Below are 20,093 nucleotides of genomic sequence, written 5' to 3' on the forward strand. Positions count from 1 at the left end.
AAATATACTAATTAGGGCAAAGGTGGGTATAAATATTGAAAAAGACTGCTAGTACTGCTACTCAAACTAAATAAGTACCTTTGACAATTGGGAATCATGAAAAAGCTGTGTGCTTTCTTTATCTAAGCCATCATCTTCCTCAATGATTACATTCTTCTCGTGTCGCTTAACTCTTCCAGCAGGATGACCGCTTATCTTCTTGTTTTCTGCCAAAATGGAATCAACAATTTCTATGAAATAACTATTCATTTTTCTGTTGATAAAATATTATAGTATCTTCGCCGTGTGTGGCCGTTTTCTGGTTACCCAGAAATCGCGAGCGGAGTTTGTATAACGACATTTTAAAAGATTCAAACGGACTACTAAGGAGCCATAACCTGCTTGTAGTTTATTGTGTAGAAACCGGTTTACGCTCAAACAAGTACAATTGAAAGAACCTGGGTGGTGAGAACTGGTCGGCGGGGCGGGGAACGGTCCCGCGCGAGGCGGCGCGAGGCCGCGCCGGCAGCGCGCGTCCGGCCGAGCCAGTCTGGGCCCGCTAGCGTCTCGTTAACGACGTACGTGTTTCAGACAATAAACAGACATGAAAGCCTTCATAGAAAGCGTTCGCGCTCAACCCTGTCTTTGGAACCCACTGCACCCTGACTACAGAGAAATGCATATGAAGGACGAAGCCTGGCAATGCGTCGTAGACCAAAACAACGATCCTTCTATCCCTAACAGTGAGTTCATCACATGAGTCCTAAGCTTGCGAGCATAAAACTGTTATTCTCTCTATATATAAATGTCTGCGCTGCGGCTGCATCACTTGTATCTTAATATCACTACTCTTCGTAGGTACAGTGACGGACAATTGTTGAGCCATTTAGGGTTCAAGCTAATTTGGTTGTCAATACTATCGGTATTAAATGTCCAATGTAAAGTAAGCCCTAGATGGCTCAACAATTAAAGTCCGTGACTGTACCTACATTTATAAAGCCTGACCAGGAATATATGATCACGCGCCATGTTGCGGAATTTCACTGGAACTAATTTTTTTATACTATACTCACTATACTGAACTCATGAACTGTCACCCTATACCTACATGAGAATAATAGCGCCCTCTTGAATCAATGATCATCAAATATATTATTGGTCAGGCTTTAGGTATAAGAGAAGGAGGAACTAGGCCTCAGGCATACTTTTTTTAAATGACCGGAAAACTAGGTAGGTAAGGTACCTACAGATGTAGTACATAATTGTTTTACATGGAAACGTTCGTTTTTGTTATGCTACTTCAGTACTTTTTGTACCGAGACTGACTGAAATAGCGTTCGTACGTTTCCGTGAAAAAACGATGAAAAATAATTATGCACTACATTTGTACAATACGCGTGACATTGTTGTCAATTTGTCTGCATGTTTAGGGCCTCTACTCACCTCACTGATAATTGCATGCGATTCGCGTTACAATGCGGCATTTGTACAGGAGCGACGTGACGGCATCTCGCCCGCGAGATGGACTACCCGTCCCTCTTATATATGTTTATATTATTTATATTAATAGTTTTAATACAATAAGAAGAGAAGTAGTCCGCAAGCAATTATTATCGGTGAGGTGAGTAGAAGCCCCACAGTCCTTTTGTTTTCGTAAAGATAAAGTTTTTTTTATGTTTATGACCAATCGGTTAAAATTATATTTTTCACCTCAGCAGCTCGAACTAGCCTACTTTCGTCACTCCTAGTCGTACTGTGAAACAATGTAGCTTTTTAATTTAGTGAAGGCCATGAACTTCATACTTTTATTACATTTTTTTTATGGTACGGTACGGTACCATTTGTAATGGGTTCAAACTTTCAACCCTCTTTTAACCCCGTTAGTGGACGAATTATTGATAAGGCTGAAATCACTTTTCCTGTATTATATAATAATATGCCCATATACAAAGTTTCAAGTCACGCACTCGAAAAAAAAATTTGATCTCCATTCAAACTTTCAACCTCTTTTTCACCTCCTTAGGGGATGAATTTTCAAAAACGCTGAAAATAGTTTTCTTGTATTTCAATGATATCTTTTTACGAAGTTTCAAATTGCTAGCTTAAAATAAATCTTGAACCCCATACAAACTTTTATCCCTTCTTTAACCCCCTAAGTGGTAAAATTTCTAAAAATTTTATAGCCTATAACCTAGCCGTGGTTTTTTTCGACAGATTAATAAAGTTTGCATTAAAATCCGTTCAGCCATTTTCATTTGATGCGCGGTCAAATAAACAGACAAACAGAAAAACAGATAAACAGACAAACAGACATAAATTCTAAAAACTGTTGGAACGTGTTCTGTTATCGATTCTAAGTATCCCCAGCCAACTTTTTTCCAATATCTTCCATGTACAGACTTTCGACCCTCTTGCGCTTTATTATATGTATAGATAACAAGATGTATTTTTTCCGCAAAGTTATCTAGGACTTTTTTGTGTAGAATTTAATAAGCTTTAATGTTGCCTTACACCATATTTTCATAGAGAACGTATATTTAGAGTAAAACGCAAATTTCTCCAGGATGGTACACATTTTCGAAGATGGCTGCGATCCAGGCCAAGCAATAAGAAGGTATAGAGGGAAATGCAAGGAACATAATTTTTAACTTCGTAGCTTTATTTGGACTAGTTAGGAGATGAACATATCAAAAGCACGAATGTAGATTTAATAAACCGGATGGAGTACACGAGCCAAAAAGTGTGTCCACATGAGAAGTCAAAGTGGGCGGTTGCATCTCTTTCTAATTAAGTCATATCATATGACTTTTGGTCACCCTAATAGGCACGCATAATTAAAAAGCTATTACTCCCTAGGGAGTTATATTAATGAAAATTACAGGTTTTTTTTTTTCAAAATCCCGCGGGAACAAAATAGATATTTGTCCTTTAGACACCTACATCTCATCTCATCGTCTTTAGAGACCTGCATGAAATAAAATATTTTTCGACCAAGTGGGATTAAAAATCACGAAATGTCATGATAAATTAGGTGTGATAAGTTAAATAGGTATAAGATTTTATTATGTGTGTTACGTGATAATTATGATGCAAATATTTACCTTTAGACGTTAAGCAAGTCTAATGCTGATGTCGTTTCTATTGTATTGCGTATATGTTCGAGATGCTATCTCTCAAAAACAGGCATCGTAAAAAATCTGCTTATCACTTATAAGTATAATATACATATTATATACTCTCATATGTATTCATTTGTTTTTGGTAGCAAATAGCAATGGCGGATGATTGAGGAAAAACGTCTCATTTTTACCCTTTGGGTTCGGACGGAACCCTAAAAATTAACCCTAAAATTTGAATTTCGCGCCTTTTTCGACTCACAAGATTTGCTTGACCAACTATATTATAAATATAATTGGTCAAACCAAATTGGCAGTAAATAAGAACAAAAAAAACTATACTCATCCTTTTCTTTCGGGTACTAGTGTAAGATAAAGATAGTATGATTCTCTCTGTCTATGTTTGAAATAAGACAGTCCTTTGACAAACTATAAATGTCAGCCGTTGGCGTCCACAACTCAAAAATGGTCACGTTTTTTTATTTGTAGTCTGCCTCTTTCGCACTCATGGTATGTACGTGATGGCTTCTCTTTCGCACACTTGAGCTATTCTTTAAGCGTCATCGTAGTTGATTGCAACATTTTTCTTTTTCAAATATGCCGCCTTTATGTACTGACGAAAATATGTGTCCAACCTATATAGAATCGATTATATATAGTTTGAACCAACATTTCAGTAATTAAATATTATGTATAAATGTGTCTGTAATATTTAAGGACTGGATTTAAATTTTGGCAATGATATAGGTAGCTCTCATTACGTCAACCAAATAATTAAACATGCCGAAATAAAGATATACTTATTTAGGTAAACTTATTTTTACATTAAGTAAGTACGTAGTTAATAAGAATTCTGTAAGACCGATTCACATCGTGCCGACATCATAGTCACCCTAATGAGTTTGACAATGTTGTCTTGTATTTTTATCGTAAACTTGAATAGTTGAGGCTTATCTGTGAAAAGATATACCACAATCAGCAAAACTTTCACTCCTGCAACCTTTCACACAACATCTTATACCCATTTTATACTTTATTTCGCAAATAAATCTTGAGCGCCGCCATTCATGTATTTTGAAATTTTCTTCATCAAGTTGGGGATACCAATTAATATTCAAAGTTATTACAGTCTACCATATTAAAATTAATGTATTTTTTGTTGTGCACATGCTTGGTTAAATCAGTTAATAATATTGACATTATAACTATTTACAAATTACGTAAAAGATATCAGAACCGTACTCTGAATATAGCACTTAAATAATATAAGAAGGTATTTAATTTTTAGTTATTGATATAAATACTACCAAAATGGTATCTTTTTAACATTGGCAACATGTGCGAGTGGGACACCGCGACCCACTTTTGCTATCTCATGTGGACCGTTTTCTCTAGTCTGGTACGAACACCTTTCTGGCTCGGTGATAAGGTTCAATTTAGTATAGCAAAAAAAGTGACAGCTCGCTCCAGTTTAGGGTACAGCTTCATGATCAAAAGTCCCCGGCCGTAACCCTGGTGCTGGGGGGGAGAGGGGGGTTTGAAGGTTCCATTTTTCGGTTTTTCGATTATATCTCGGAAACTATGCGTTTGAGCGACTTGGCCACTTATACAAAATGAAAAGAGATTTAATTTGTTACAAGTTTTATTCAGTCAAGTTTTTCGATATCTTGTATAGTTTTTGAGATATCCGCTCTTGAAGGTTTATTTAGGGCTCTCATTTTTATCTTAATTATCTACATCAGTAAAGCTGCTAGGCCGGGTTTGGTAACGTTTTCGTCTAAATCGGGGGTGCTGAATTCATTTATGGTATCAACAATACACCTTTCCGAAGTAAAAACATATAAACTTTAAACAAATAACTTTTTTTTAACTCCACGCTTAAACCGCTGAACCGATTTAGTTGAAATTTGGTAAATAGGTGTTTTAAGTCCCGCCCGAGACAGTATATAATATAGTTTTTATCTCAAAAATCATACTTTGAAGGTGTGAAATTTGGTGTGTGGAATTCAGCTTCTTCGCCGAAGTTGAATTCCTGAGGTTAATACTGTTTAAATTTAGGTTTGAAGTCATGTTTGGTATCATTATCAAGTTTATCAACTATATATATATAACTTATAGGTTCAGCGGTTATTGATTCCCCATACAAATTTTCACCCCACTTTTCACACCCTTAAATAGATGATTTTGGTTATAAAAACTATCCCTACTGGACCATCCCCCCCGGACTCAAACCATGTCTGTACCAAATTTCAACGAAATCGGTTCGGCGGTTTAAGCGTAAAGAGGAGTTTTATAAAAAATATTTTTTTTAAATTTTGTTTTTACTTAGGAATGGTGTCAATTTTGATACCATAAATGAATTCAGCACCCCCGATTTATACGAAAACGATCCCAAACCCGGCCTAGCAGCTTCACCGATGTAGATAATCAAGATAAAAATGAGAGCCCTAAATAAACCTTGAAGAGCGGATATCTCAAAAACTATCAGGGTCTTCCACCAGGTTAGACTTCAGCTCCTTAAACTTTTTCTTAATCCTCCTGGTTTCCAGTTTATCGCCCTTAGCTCTGGATGTGGAAACAATTCGGTTTGCGATCTCGTTTGGATGAATTACAGTCGTCAGCCGTGAAGGTGCCGTTTTCCCCGTAAGTTTGTTCAGAACACTCCATCCTTTTCGGCTGGATCGCTTGAAGTCCATAGATTCGACTGTGTCTTTCCACTTCTTTACTCTGTTGGCGTCCAGGGAAAGTAAGAGCTCGGTTCCTATAGAGCAGTCACCCGTTTCCCGGTAGGATCTGTATAGGCTTTCGCTTTCGCTACTCCATCCGGGGACGCACTCTTTCCTGAAACCTCTGCAAATGTTGCGTTTGGCAGATGATTTTTGAGATAAGAACTATCTTATATCCTGTCTTGGGACTTAAAACATATATTTACCAAATTTCAACTAAATCGGTTCAGCGGTTTAAGCGTGAAAAGGAGTTAAAAAAAGTTATTTGTTCAAAGTTTATGTTTTTACTTCGGAAAGGTGTCAATGTTGATACCATATATGAATTCAGCACCCCCGATTTTAAGAGCGGATATCTCAATAACTACACAAGATATCGAAAAACTTGACTGAATAAAACTTGTAACAAATTAAATCTTTTTTCATTTTGTATAAGTGGCCATGTCGCTCAGACGCATAGTTTCCGAGATATAATCGAAAAAACCGAAAAATTGAACCTTCAAACCCCCCTCTCCCCCCCAGCACCAGGGTTATCGCCGGGGACTTTTGATATGTTCATCTCCTAGTCCAACTAGTCCAAACAAAGCTACGAAGTTAAAAATTGTGTTCCTTGCATTTCCCTCAATACCTTTTTTTGGGCATTTATTTCCTGGCCTATTCCTCGAGGTCCCCAAATGTGAAATAGTGTGGACATGAAAAAGAGACCTTTAAAATAATAATAATAATAATCAGAGAGTCGGTCAGGGTCTCCGTCTCCGGCGTGTCTTCGTCGGTCGGAGTGGACCCCAAGGGGACCCGCAGGACTCTCAGCTCTGGCTTGCCTTCATTGGATGTCCAGAGGGGAGTCGTAAGAGCTATATGCTCCAGGGGTGGAAGTGTTAAAGGGCATAACGCCGCGAGTAACTTCGGAGAAAGCGCAGCACACCTCTTGACACCCCTGAGCCGCTCACGCCGGTGTTGCGCCTGGCCGTCTTTACGATGGCGCATCAGGTGCCCATCTAACGAGTGGCGAGTCACCGCCTGCCTCGATAACTTGTGCAAGCAATGTTATGGCAGGTGTCCGGACTTCTTTGCAATAGCCCAGTCTTTTTTCCACCCAAACTTAAACCATAGACCAGTACTCTGTCCATATTCTCTACATAGCTTCCAATGCCTGCTGAAACCGGTTCACGGGTATCTATTGATGTACCCATGAATGGGTTCCAGCAGGCGTTCTACATGACATCAAATCTCTCCAAACGGCCTCTACGTGTTGGATCTATATCCCCACGCACGCCTTATAAATGACCGGGATCGAAAGACCCGAGAGTTTTAAAACGGAGATACACATAATAATAATATTCTTTATTGTGCACAATGAAACATGATTAAATACAGCAAATTAACATAAAAAACTAAGCAGCAACAGGCGGTCTTATCGCTTAAAAGCGATCTCTTCCAGATAAAGATAAAGATAAAGATTCTTTATTTGCAAGAATACTTAATTCTAAAATACAGATGTTGTTTTTTTAAAATATGGTGTACAGTATTCAGTCGCATGACATGCAAATTTTCAAAAAAAAAAAAATGTTATCTAATAGTATAATTAATAGATTAAAATTCCAATATTAAAATTCATAATAAGTAATTGATTGATTAATTAATAATAAGAACACTTAACTTAAATAAATACATTTGTCAACCATTAATTCTTAGGTACTACTGCAAATTACATTCCAAATATTCCTTAACGCTATAGAAACAGTGCTCTAACAGAAAACTATTTAGTTTTTTCTTGTATTCCATAGCGTTTAGTTGTTTTATACTGTTGGGCAAATTGTTGTATAGAACTATGCACATATTGTACGCATTCCTCTTATATATATCCAAGTTGCACCGGGGTTGATAAAGTAGATTTTGGTATTGAGTTCTCTGGCTTGAGAAGAATTCAGATCTCATTTTAAACAAATCTGGACGGTTTTTTACAAGTAAACATGCTTTTTTAATATACATGCATGGCAGCGGTAATATTTTTAATTTCTGAAATAGTGGTCGGCAGCTATCAGTTACCCAGGCTCTCATTATTGCACGGACACATTTTTTTTGCAATAGAAATGCTCTTTCGACATCTACCGAATTTCCCCACAGTAATAGCCCATAATTTAGCACTGATGATACCACGCCGTGATAGGCTGTGACAGCTGCCTCAAAGTTGACAGTATATCTTAATTTTCTTAATGCAAAGACGAACCTATCTAATCTACTACACACCGCATTTACATGTTCTTTCCAGTTTAGATGCTGGTCAATGAATAATCCTAAAAATTTAATATTTTCACATTTTGATATAGATAAATTATTGTAATTGATATTTAATTGAATTGGAATACTATTATATGAGTAGAATTGAATAAAAAATGTCTTTGCCATATTGATATTTAAATTATTTTTACATGTCCAATTGTTAATGTCAACCAATGCATTATTTACGATAGTCTCGTATGTATCAACTTTCTCACCCCTTATTAATAAAGTTGTGTCATCTGCAAATAGTATACACTTATGCGAGATTGCCCGTGGTAGATCATTGATGTATACTAAAAACAATAGGGGACCTAAGTTGCTCCCTTGAGGAACACCTAGTTGTACCTCACGAAAATCTGAACGATATTTGGCTTTAACAAAACTCTTACCTACTTTTTCTATTTTTACTACTTCAGTACATTGTTTTCTTTGTGACAAGTAGCTTTTTATCCAATCAAGTGCAACTCCTCTAATCCCATAGCATTCAAGCTTTGCAAGGAGTTTGTCGTGTTCAACACAGTCAAACGCCTTACTTAAGTCTAAAAATATTGACAATATTGGAATTTTGCTGTTCAGGCTTTCAGATACATATTTAACTAAATCAAAGCAAGCCAATTCAGTTGAATGTCCTCTTCTAAAGCCATATTGTTCTGCCTGCAATAGACCGTTTTTTTCTAAAAATCCCGTTAACCTTTCACACATTGCTTTCTCAATTATTTTGGAAATAACTGGAACAATTGTTATGGGCCTATAGTTATTGGGATCCTTACGGTCTCCTTTTTTAAATAAGGGCTTCACCACGGACAGCTTCAACTGCTCGGGAAAAACCGCTTGATCAAACGAAAGGTTTATAATATGAGCTATAGGCTGACATATCCATGGGGCAATCAACTTAAGAATATATGTTGTAATATCATCATATCCAGAGCTCCTACTATTTTTAAGTGACATTATGATTTTAAAAACTTCTTTGGCATCAACAGGTCTTAAGAATATTGAAGAAGAGTAATTATCAATAGTATTTGTTACATTCCTTACATTATTGCTATTTACATTAGATTTCGATACGGTGATGTTAATAAAATAATCATTCATTAAATTACAAATATCTTTTGGGTTATTAAATGTCGCATTATTAAAATTCAAAGAATCAATCTCGTTATAACTATTTGCACTTGATAAATTAGCAGATATTATGTCCCATGTCGCCTTACATTTATTTTTATTGCTTGATATATAATTGATGTTATTGATTTTTTGTGATTTAATAATGCATTTTTTTAGTACATTGTTATAATTTTTGAATTGAGTCCTATTGTATGATTTGTTTGTTTTTAGTAATTTATATCTTAAGTACAATTTTCGCTTTATATAACAGGACTTACGTATTCCTTTTGTTAACCATTTTGATTTCTTATATCGATTATTCATCTTGACCTTTATGACCGGGAAGCATAGGTCATGAAATAAGCACACTAATTCATAAAACAATGTAAATGCTTCCGTAAGATCGCTTGAGAACAGTACCTCAGAGAACGATAGCGCTGAGATACACTGTATGAATTTGGCAATATTACCTTTATTAAAATCTCTTTTGTAATCAAACCAAGTCAGACATTTATTTTTTCGTTTAACACTAAAAGTAATTGTCTGAGCCATGTCATGATCAGATAAGCATAGCTGATGTGTATATGCTTTAACTTTATCTACGTTACTGGCTATCTGATCAATGCATGCATTTATCCTGGTGGGGGAACTTATGTGCATTGTAAAATTATAATTTTGCAGTGTACTTTTTAAATCTTTTGCAAACTGACCATCTTTTATAACATCAATATTCCAGTCTCCACAGATGACAATTTTCTTTTTCTTAAATTTAGAGGTTAATTGGAATAGCAATATATCGAGCTTGTGGATAAAGATCCCAACATGAGATTTCGTTTGTACTGGAATTCTATAAATAACAATGATTACCACATCCAATCCTATAATTTCGATTCCACAACACTCAAAATAATGATCTGTGGCTAATTTCGACTCAAACTCTATTTGTTTGACCTGCAAATTTTTGTTTACTAGAATAGCTGTGCCACCTCTACAGGCGTTTCTGCTATAGAATGCTCCATGTTTGAAATTATCAAGTTTGACATTTTTTTCTGAACCTTTTTTTAAGAAAGTTTCACTGAGACAGATTATATCGATCTCCTGGCTTTTTGAGTGGAAATCGTGTAATGCAATTTGTATCTGGTCAAGCTTGTTTATTAGTCCTCCTATATTTTGATGCATTATTGTCAGCTCATTGTAACCATTTGTGTCATTACGTGTACTAGTAGTATTCACGAAAAAACTCTGAGTCTTGTGTGCTGCTGCGATATGACTGCTCAATTGAAATACTATTGTAAATGTCAGTCTGAATTAATTCAATTAATGTCTTTAAATCTCTAAAAATTACATTTAAACCATATTTATTAATGCGACCAGAATTCAAGTGAAACATCTCATGATCGTATGCCAGGTTTCGATTACTGTCCAATAAATAAACATATTCATAATTTGCATTATCTGCGTGTAATAGGTGGTTAAAGAATTCAACCCTCCAGTTAAACATATTATTAAAGTAGCCAACATTATAGGTTGGAGAACACACAATAATATTGGTATGCGACAATGTGGATGTCATATGTCTTATATATAATACTAAATTGTCATAACATTGTGATTTTTTGAAGTCCTCTTCGCCTATAAAAATAATACAAAAGTCATCTTTAGTGTAATTTAACAATTTGCTTTCTAGGTTGCCAAAAAGAGTTCGAACCCCGACTCCTGGATAGAGATAGTGACAGATATTGTAAGATTCACCTAAATTATAATTTGCAACTTTTAAAATTTTATTGAACTGGTCAGAGCTTATCATACATATTCTATTGGCCTGTTTTCTAATTGGAACGTCTAACTCTTTACGCGCGCCATCTGTTGACAATTTTTCAACCTGCGTGGTTTTGTCCGTCTTTTCTGGTTCTTCTGAAGCGACATCTGTTGGCACGGCGACAGCAGTTTGTGTATGTACCACGACATCCGACTGTACAGTCACATCTGTTTGCATATCAATACCCTGATTTTGTGTTAATGGCGCTTTTACCCCATGTTCTAAATTCTGGACTAATTCTGTAACTGTTCGGGATGTTTCATCTGCGGTCAGGCCATTAAAACTGTCATTATGTTTAGTAGCGTTCGCGTTCGGCGTGAAAACGAGTATGGACTTGTTAGGGCTCTTTTTACGTTTCTTCGTGCTAGATTTGCAGATTTGTTCCAAATTAGATACCTTCGATGTTAGCTTTTCTATAGTACTTTTCAGTGTCTTATTTTCGGTTAGGAGGTTTTCAATTTCAGTATCTGCGCTGGAAAGCTTATCCTGTAAATCATCGACTTTTGTTTGTAGTGCTTCTAATTTGTCCCTTAGTCCTTCACCTATCTCTGGACAGCTTCTATTTATCTTATTGCACCCTTCGTCGGTAATTGATGATGATGATGATGATGAATTTAGGTCATCCTCATCAGGCAAAGAGTCAAAAGAATTTTTTGTAGACACTTTGACATCATATTTTATGTCTTTATTTTCTCTTCTACTTTCAGGGACTGGGGACGGGGACTGTAATGTACGTGCTATACTTTTTTTAGTAATTTCTAGATTTTCCTTTAATTTGTGACAATGATTACACATCCAGTTATCTTTATTTTGCTTAGGCATGTTTCGAAATTGTGTTTCGTTAATATTAGTACAGGTAACATCGTAAGTGTTCTGACATGAGGAGCATTTTAAAAACTGCCTCGTCTTTATGGTGTTTTTGCAGTTTGCGCAAATCGTAATATTTTTTTTTGGTGGCATTTTATATGTTCCAATTTTATTTATTTATTTGGGTAATCTCCTAAAATGCTTTATTATAAAAATCTGGATGGATTATTGTTTTCCATGTTATAAACTTATTCCTCGGTTAAGTTTTCTGTATAAATAATGTTATATTTATCTTCTAATATTTTATTTCTTTGACACCAATCTTTGCGATTCAATTTCTTTAATAATTTCTGAACGCAACTTTTCTGGCGAGTTGACTTTGGGCCGCGAAATGAAACGTCAGACGTCATGTGTCATCCTGACGATACGTCACGAATCAGCTGTTTAAATACCCATTATTTATCTTTATTTTTATCCTTTTAAAACAGTTAATTCAAACTTTGTGTCTGTGTGAGTGATTCAAGGACTGATTCCAAATATTATTTTGTCGAAAATAAGTGAAATGTGGCTCACCGGTGTTTTGATTCACTTAAAATCCAGAGTGCAGTGTCCTGGTCGATGTTTTGGCACTACTTGAGGTACAGATCTTACATTTTTATATATTATTTCGAATATTAATGCTCCTTGACTTATGATATGGACTGTTTACGTTCACACCTACTACTACTCTTTTCTCACACCTACTACTACTCTTTTCTCCTACTACTACTCTTTCAGACAACCTTCAGGTAGTAGAAATTAGCGCAAGGAAGAAATATGTATAAGGGTAGCAAAAATAAATGGAGAACGAGTACAGGAAAAAAAAATATATCAGCACAACTAAATATATAACAATATCAATACATGCATAAATGTAATATATACAATAAATATATATATATATATATATATATATTCATACATACATACATAAACATATCACACAATACAGATAGACAGACAGAATCTAATAACACTTTAATTAACATACATACCAAATTTCATAACTTTGGAAGGATTTCGAGGTGAGACTTAATCCGATTGTACTAATTGCCAATATATTACATTTACGTGGAATATAGACCATGTAAGGGCACAGCAATTGAATCTTATACCTACATAAGCATATACAATTTAACCTTTAGTTGCGTTTAGGGATTTAAAAGATTCTGAAGTTGTCTACTTACTTTTCGATGCGGTCCTTATAAGATAAATTACACCCAAAATCATCATTACAGTCAATTAAAGTTACTGTTTAATTTCTGATAAACTTCTGCTAGTTCGCATTTTCCTTGTGCAGTAGTGCCGCTAAGATGAAGTAGGTTAAATCAATTATTGTTTATGGTTGGTTTGTTTCAGTACACATTGCAAAATCAGAATGGAAGAAACTGCGAGATAACCACCGAGACGCTTTAAAACGGGCCAAGCTAGGAAAGAATAAATTACTTCCAGCTCAGATAACCACTTGGAAGTACGCTAAACACATGCAATTCCTCGAACCACATATGAAGTATCGTATTACGGAGCATATTGACATGGAACCTATAAGTGACAGTGGATCGAAGCGACAGCGAGATGTAAGCGCGCCCTCTCCTAGTACAGAGCCCAGCACGGCAGCGCTGCCTGCCAAGCGGCGGTGCCCCGACCGCGCCGTCGACTCAGAACCCGCACCCAGTTTTCGTAAAGACCCCGATGCTTTAGAATCCTTCTTTAACTGTATTCTCAAAAGTACAAGAGAAATGCCACCTTGGATGCAAACCCAAGTTAAGAAGAATATATTTGCAGTAATAATAGACGCGGAGGAACAGCTATCGTCTCGTCAGACAGGATCGCCCGACCAAAGCTGCGAAGATCTTCCGAGGGAAAATAAGATTAAGTGTGAAGTAATCACTGACGATTACTGAAGCAATTACGAGTAAGGTATACCTGGGTTAGTTTTTGGCGCGCTCTTTGCACTTCGGTTAGGATTCCGAGGACTTATTGTGACGTGCGAGGGGCGTCGCGCCATGTTCAGCGTGAATCGTGGGCTCGCTGATAAAAGCGACGCGGACACTAAATCTGCAGCGATCTTATTGCTCTGCCTTTGTTCTGTATTTACAAATAAAGTTGATTAGTGATGAATACCTATGTATTTTTGTACACTTTATCGCAGATCTTTTAGAGTTTATTTACCATTATCGCCACGGGCCTGAGAAGACGCAAGTATAGATTCGGCGGAGAACGCCGCCACCGGTCCCGCAAGCCGAACAGCGTAGCTCACCCTCGCGGGGAACACGTGCCTAGGCTCAGGCATAACCTTCTTTGAATGCCAGTCATCCATAATATTTAGACCTCCATTAGTGTCACGAGTCTGTTTTGTGGCAAGTAATGTAGTGGCAGTGGCACCGGTGACCGACAGGGATCCAGTAGATACTCGACACTTCTATTTTTATCTAAGAAAATAAGGGTAGGGAATCGGTCTCCTAATATGGCAACACTGTGCAGGTACAGCACATTAAGAAACCGGCTTCCTACCCTTATTTTCTTGAAACAAAAATAGAAGTGATGGGTACTGGTTCCCAGTCGGGCACTGGTGCCACTACGGTATGTGCTCAAGTGAAAAACTTAAATACAGATGTAGTGCATAATTATTTTCCCTTGTATTTTCACGGAAACGTATGAACGTGTCTTGCTATTTCAGTCAGTCTCAGTATAAAAAGTACTGAGGTTGACTGAAGTAGCATGACAAATACGAACGTTTCCGAGAAAATAGGATTGAAAACAATTATGCACTAAAGCCTGACCAGAAATATATGATCATACGCCATGTTGAGGAATTTCATTGGAACTAATTTCTTACACTGGCAATAATTTTAATGATAGGTTGTCACTGTTGTCAGTTTTGTTGTGGCGGTTTACTTGAATAATGCTTAAGTGTTGAATATTAAATAATAAATGACAAAAATGCCCAAAACTATACATAGCCAGGAGCGGAACATTGTTAATAATGTAAATAATAAACTGCTGGAAAAGAACAGTTCGGGAAATTAAACTATTTCGCTACGAAATGTTACCAAATAAACATCAGAGCTGATAGGTAAACAAATCAAAATGTCATTATAGTCTGGTTATTACGACTTAGTTATTGTAGTGTTATGTTATACAAGCGAGGAAACATAGTAACAAAAATGAGTTTAATTTTGATTTTTTTTTACAATGGGCTTTGGAGACGATCAATCTGTTTAATTGACAATGTAGCAGAACCTATGTAAGGTTACGGAATATATACCTAGTAACATGACCACCATCATCATCATTGTGACCTTTTGGTGATCCAATCTTGGATGTAGGCCTCTTCCCAGAATGGAGTAACATGATATTAGATGAAATATTTTTTCAACTATAGAGCTGAGCTGAGCTGATGGTGTGGCTAATAGTAATCACACCATCTGGCATGTTACGACTAAATTAAATACATATGCGTAAATTTATATAAATTTCTAGGTAAATCGGAGGCATCGATTACGCGGATTACGAGAGAAGGTTGTACCTCCTGAGGTTTTATGCAAACCAAAAAAAAAAAAGATGAAATTAGACGATTTAAGAAAATACATGAATTTTATACGGCAAAAAAGAAGTACCGACTATAAAAAAAAGTGTAGACACCAAATAAATGGGTTCTGATTTTGATTACGGTGAATAAAAGTAGATGTAAGTCAAACGAGTTGTCAATCCACATTGTTCAGACTATACTGAACTGTTGCCATATAAATGAGAATAATAGCGCCCTCTTGACAATGATCATATATTCCTGGTCAGGCTTTTTTTTACATCTGTACGAAGGTAAGTGACTTCCAGTATAAAATAACCAAGCATTCCATAGATGACATATTGATTTAAGGTTTTATTTATTTCCTGTACCTATTTAACACATAGGTTTATCTCTTGTAGGTGGATATACCGGAAATTTCATTTCCCGATAATACCATAAAGTAATATGTATAGGGTTTTGAGCTCATAGTTTTGTTCTGCTAGCTCGTGGTTGCAGTTCAACGCAGTCGTACCTACTGATAGTACTGATTACTGGCAGATAATGGCCTACAGCCTACAGCCTAGAGTACTCCCACGGATCCGCCCAGAGTTATGGTTATATGTAGGTATATTATACCCTGAAATATAGGTGGTTATTACTCCTTGCTTGTAAGTTTATGGAGTTAATGGTTATATTAATAATCTAAAGAGATAAGGTCAATACTAATAACTAATAAGTGTGGCATCGTGAGGAGTAACAATTCCCATTTAAGGTCAATACGGGTAAGTGTATTTAGCTGGCCTTCACATGGAGGCACGTTTAAACATTAATATATGTGTTTATAGCGAGTTCATACATTTGCCACTAAACTAAGGTAACAGGGCGGACACGCTATACATCAAAAATCACTTGCGTTTCTATGTGTGAACGGCACGTCTGTACACGCGTCATGCGTCGTAGTGTGAGTAAGTTGCTTAAAAATAGTACTGAGCGGCCGGCAAACGGCCGTCAATCTGCTGTCGCGGGGCGAGGTAATTCGAGTCGGGGCGGGGCGGTGCGTGGCCGTTCTGTATGATAATACTATTACTTATTCTGTGCTAGGGTTGCCATACGTCCCCTTACACCTAGACATGTCCCCGTTAGAAGCTTGGTGTCCCGGTGATACACAACGGAGCAATATTTGCACTCCTCTGTGTCGCTAAATCATAAACGCAAAAAAAAAAAATTGTCCCGGTCGACGTCCCTACACTTATGGCAACCCTACACTAAACTCCAGTAGTAGCAAGGATCAAATGTATAAACTCGCAATAAACACTACATGCGTAAACAGGCCACAGTGTGAAGGCCAGCCACGCTTACCTGTATTGACCCTCCTCACGACAAAAAAGAACAATATGGCCGAATAATTTTTGCTGTTCTCCTTATCTTCTTTGCAAGTGTGATAAAATCATTGTGGGTAATAGTATATTAATATTACTGAGCCACATAAGTCGGATTTTATAACTATACTTTTAGCATTAGAAAGAACTTCGCAGAAGTAAACTTGTGATTCTAATTCGGGTACTTTTTGCAGTAAAATTTTGAAGTAAATTATAAGTATTGACCAATGACCATGCAAAATTAGAAAATTCCATTATTTTTAACAATATTATGTTATGGCACGCCTGATAAAAGATACACGCATACGAAGTTCTTTCTAATGCAAAAAAAAAACGAAGTACAAACTGTACAAAGTTACCCTTCTCGACTGTTCGTTAGCATATTTATGATTCTGTTTTTTTGAGGTCGCCAACAATCCGCTTACAGTCTGTAAATGATTTACATATTAAGTTTATCATAATTTGGTTAATGATTATTGGTTTCGTTGGTTTTTGCTGGTCATGCTAATTTCAAGTGTATAATAACGAATCCATCTGCGTAAAGAGAATAATAGGTAATGGTATTTACTTCGATAAACTTCAACCTGTACGCTTCGAGCGGCGCGTCGCGACGCAGGCGCAACACGTAGGGGTTCAGCAGCCGCACGCGCCTCTTGCTGCGCCCGTCCACGACGTGATCGATAGGTACATACTCATCTGCTGAATTCTGTTCCAAGTAGGTTGTTACAATCTTATAGGCCAAGCAATAAAAAGGTATAGAGGGAAATGCTAGGAACACAATTTTTGACTTCGTAGCTTTGTTTAGACTAGTAAGGAGGTGAAAATATCAAAAGTCCCCGGCCGTAACCCTGGTGCTGGGGGGAGAGTGGGGTTTGAAGGTTCCATTTTTCGGTTTTTCGTTTATATCTCGGTATATATGCGTCTGAACGACATGGTCACTTATACAAAATGAAAAGTGATTTAATTTGTTACAAGGTTTACTAAGTCAAGTTTTTCGATATCTGGTGTAGTTTTTGAGATATCCGCTCTTGAAATCGGGGGTGCTGAATTCATATATGGTATCAACATTGACACCTTTCCGAAGTAAAAACATAAACTTTGAACAAATAACTTTTTTTTAAACTCCTTTTCACGCTTAAACCGCTGAACCGATTTAGTTAAAATTTGGTAAATATATGTTTTAAGTCCCAAGACAGGATATAAGATAGTTCTTATCTCAAAAATCATCTGCCAAACGCAACATTTGCAGAGGTTTCAGGAAAGAGTGCGTCCCCGGATGTAGTAGCGAAAGCGAAAGCCTATACAGATCCTACCGGGAAACGGGTGACTGCTCTATAGGAACCGAGCTCTTACTTTCCCTGGACGCCAACAGAGTAAAGAAGTGGAAAGACACAGTCGAATCTATGGACTTCAAGCGATCCAGCCGAAAAGCGTGGAGTGTTCTGAACAAACTTACGGGGAAAACGGCACCTTCACGGCTCACGGCTGTAATTCAACCAAACGAGATAGCAAACCGAATTGTTTCGACATCCAGAGCTAAGGGCGATAAACTAGAAACCAGGAGGATTAAGAAAAAGTTTAAGGAGCTGAAGTCTAACCTGGTGGAAGACCCTGACCTGGCAAGACCTTTCACAGCTGAAGAAATACACGCGATTAAAGGACTATCGGCCGGGAAAGCCGCTGGAGTGGATGGAGCCTACAACGAGTTCCTGCAAAAGCTGGGGCCCAATGCGGTGAAATGGCTCTCTCTCTTCTTTTCCAACGTCCTCAGCCGGAACAAACTCCCCAGGACCTTCAAAGAGTCGAAAGTTATAGCAATTCTCAAGCCTGGGAAAAAGGTGGACGACCCTTCCAGCTATCGCCCCATTGCTCTGCTAAGCAACTGCTACAAACTGCTCGAGAGATTCATTTATTGTAGGATAGCTCCCCTGATAGATCGTATAGTCCCAGTAGAACAAGCGGGTTTTCGACCCGGTCGAAGCTGTACAGACCACAGGTCCTGGCTCTTACGACACACCTAGAAAACGGCTTCCAGAAGGGATTGAAGTCCGGAGCCGTGTTCATCGACCTTACTGCAGCTTACGACACCGTCTGGAGAGAGGGGTTTATCTTCAAGCTTCTTTCGGTTGTCCCAAACATTGCCGTTGCCAACCTGATTTCCAACATGCTCTGTCAGCGAAAATTCAGAGTATACTTGGGCTCTAATGTTAGTGATGTCAGAAAGCTAAGTAATGGACTCCCCCAGGGATCAGTGCTGGCACCGATACTGTTCAATATGTACATATCTGACCTCCCAAGCACCAGCGCTAGGAAGTTTATATACGCCGACGACATCTGCCTAGTATCTCAACACCAAAACTTTGACAACCTGGAACTTACACTATCCAGTGACTTGGCACTGTTGGCTGACTACTTCAGAGTTTGGCGATTAACTCCTAGCATAAGTAAAACGGATGTCTGCTGCTTTCATTTGCACAACCTATTAGCGAAGCGTGAATTAAAGGTGACCCTGAACGGATCGTTAGTTAGACACAATTTCACCCCCAAGTATCTCGGAGTCACCCTCGACCGCTCCATGACGTTCAAACAACACTTCTCCAACACAGCTCGCAAACTCCAGAGTCGCAACAACATCGTGCAAAAACTAAGTGGCACCTCTTGGGGAGCAAGTGCCGAAGTGTTGCGAACATCAGCGCTATCTCTGGTGTTTTCAACAGCAGAATACTGTGCAGCGGTGTGGCTAGGCAGTGCTCATGCCTCCAGAGTAGATGTCGAGCTGAACAAAGCCATGCGAGTCGTATCCGGGACGCTCCAACCTACGCCTTGCCACTGGCTGTCCGTGCTGTCACGGATTGCCCCGCCAGAACTCAGGAGGAAGGACGCCTTGCTTCAGGAAGTGTCCAAGATCCAAAAGACCCCTAACCTACCATGTTATGCAGAGTTTTTAGAGCCAAACAAGCAACGGCTCAAATCCAGGAATCCCTCATATAACATCGCCAAAAACCTAGCCGATACTCAATTTAATCTCAAACGCGAGTGGGCAAAATCGTGGGACTTGTTAATGGCGGGAAAACTAGGCTCTGATATCACGCCTGGCTCCAGAATAATGGGATCGGACCTCCCTAGACGAAACTGGTGCAAACTTAATAGACTGCGTACTGGTCATGGTCGATGCGCCTACTACAAACACCGATGTGGGTGGGTGGATTCCCCGGCCTGTGGCTGCGGTGCGGAAGCACAAACCATCCAGCACATCATTCATGACTGTTCTATAACGCGTTATGTCGCCGGCCCTCCCGAAGACCTGATCACCCTGAGCGACGAAGCCAT

At 38.0% G+C, this 20,093-nt stretch overlaps 2 protein-coding genes and 1 long non-coding RNA gene across 3 annotated transcripts in view; 1 reads left to right on the forward strand and 2 right to left on the reverse strand.

Moving 5' to 3' along the window:
• LOC134753772 (uncharacterized) overlaps positions 1-18,006 on the reverse strand; it is a 46,345-nt gene extending 28,339 nt beyond the window's left edge. Inside the window, exons 1-3 of the mRNA XM_063689710.1 lie at positions 17,995-18,006; positions 17,302-17,493; positions 11,018-11,513 (exon numbers count right to left, since the gene is read on the reverse strand). Coding sequence (XP_063545780.1) covers positions 11,018-11,513; positions 17,302-17,493; positions 17,995-18,006 — 700 coding nt within the window. The remainder of the gene's footprint in view (positions 1-11,017; positions 11,514-17,301; positions 17,494-17,994) is intronic.
• Positions 447-13,788, forward strand: LOC134754933 (uncharacterized). The gene is made up of 2 exons (XM_063691413.1): positions 447-722; positions 13,233-13,788. Exons 1-2 carry the CDS (start codon positions 584-586, stop codon positions 13,775-13,777), a joined length of 684 nt encoding a protein of 227 aa, XP_063547483.1. The 5' UTR covers positions 447-583; the 3' UTR covers positions 13,778-13,788.
• LOC134754985 (uncharacterized) lies at positions 8,229-8,703 on the reverse strand. Its single transcript, XR_010129002.1, has 2 exons — positions 8,628-8,703; positions 8,229-8,590 (listed from the first exon to the last, which is right to left on the reverse strand). It is a non-coding gene; the product is annotated as an uncharacterized LOC134754985 (long non-coding RNA).
• Positions 18,007-20,093: the final 2,087 nt, after the last annotated feature.

Source organism: Cydia strobilella, chromosome Z (assembly GCF_947568885.1).
Source record: "Cydia strobilella chromosome Z, ilCydStro3.1, whole genome shotgun sequence".
Taxonomy (NCBI): domain Eukaryota; kingdom Metazoa; phylum Arthropoda; class Insecta; order Lepidoptera; family Tortricidae; genus Cydia; species Cydia strobilella.

Coding starts and splice junctions, on each gene's coding strand:
- LOC134754933 (XM_063691413.1), top strand. CDS start 584: ATGAAAGCCTTCATAGAAAGCGTTCGCGCTCAACCCTGTCTTTGGAAC. Junction 723..13,232: donor CGATCCTTCTATCCCTAACA/GTGAGTTCATCA, acceptor GGTTTGTTTCAG/TACACATTGCAAAATCAGAA.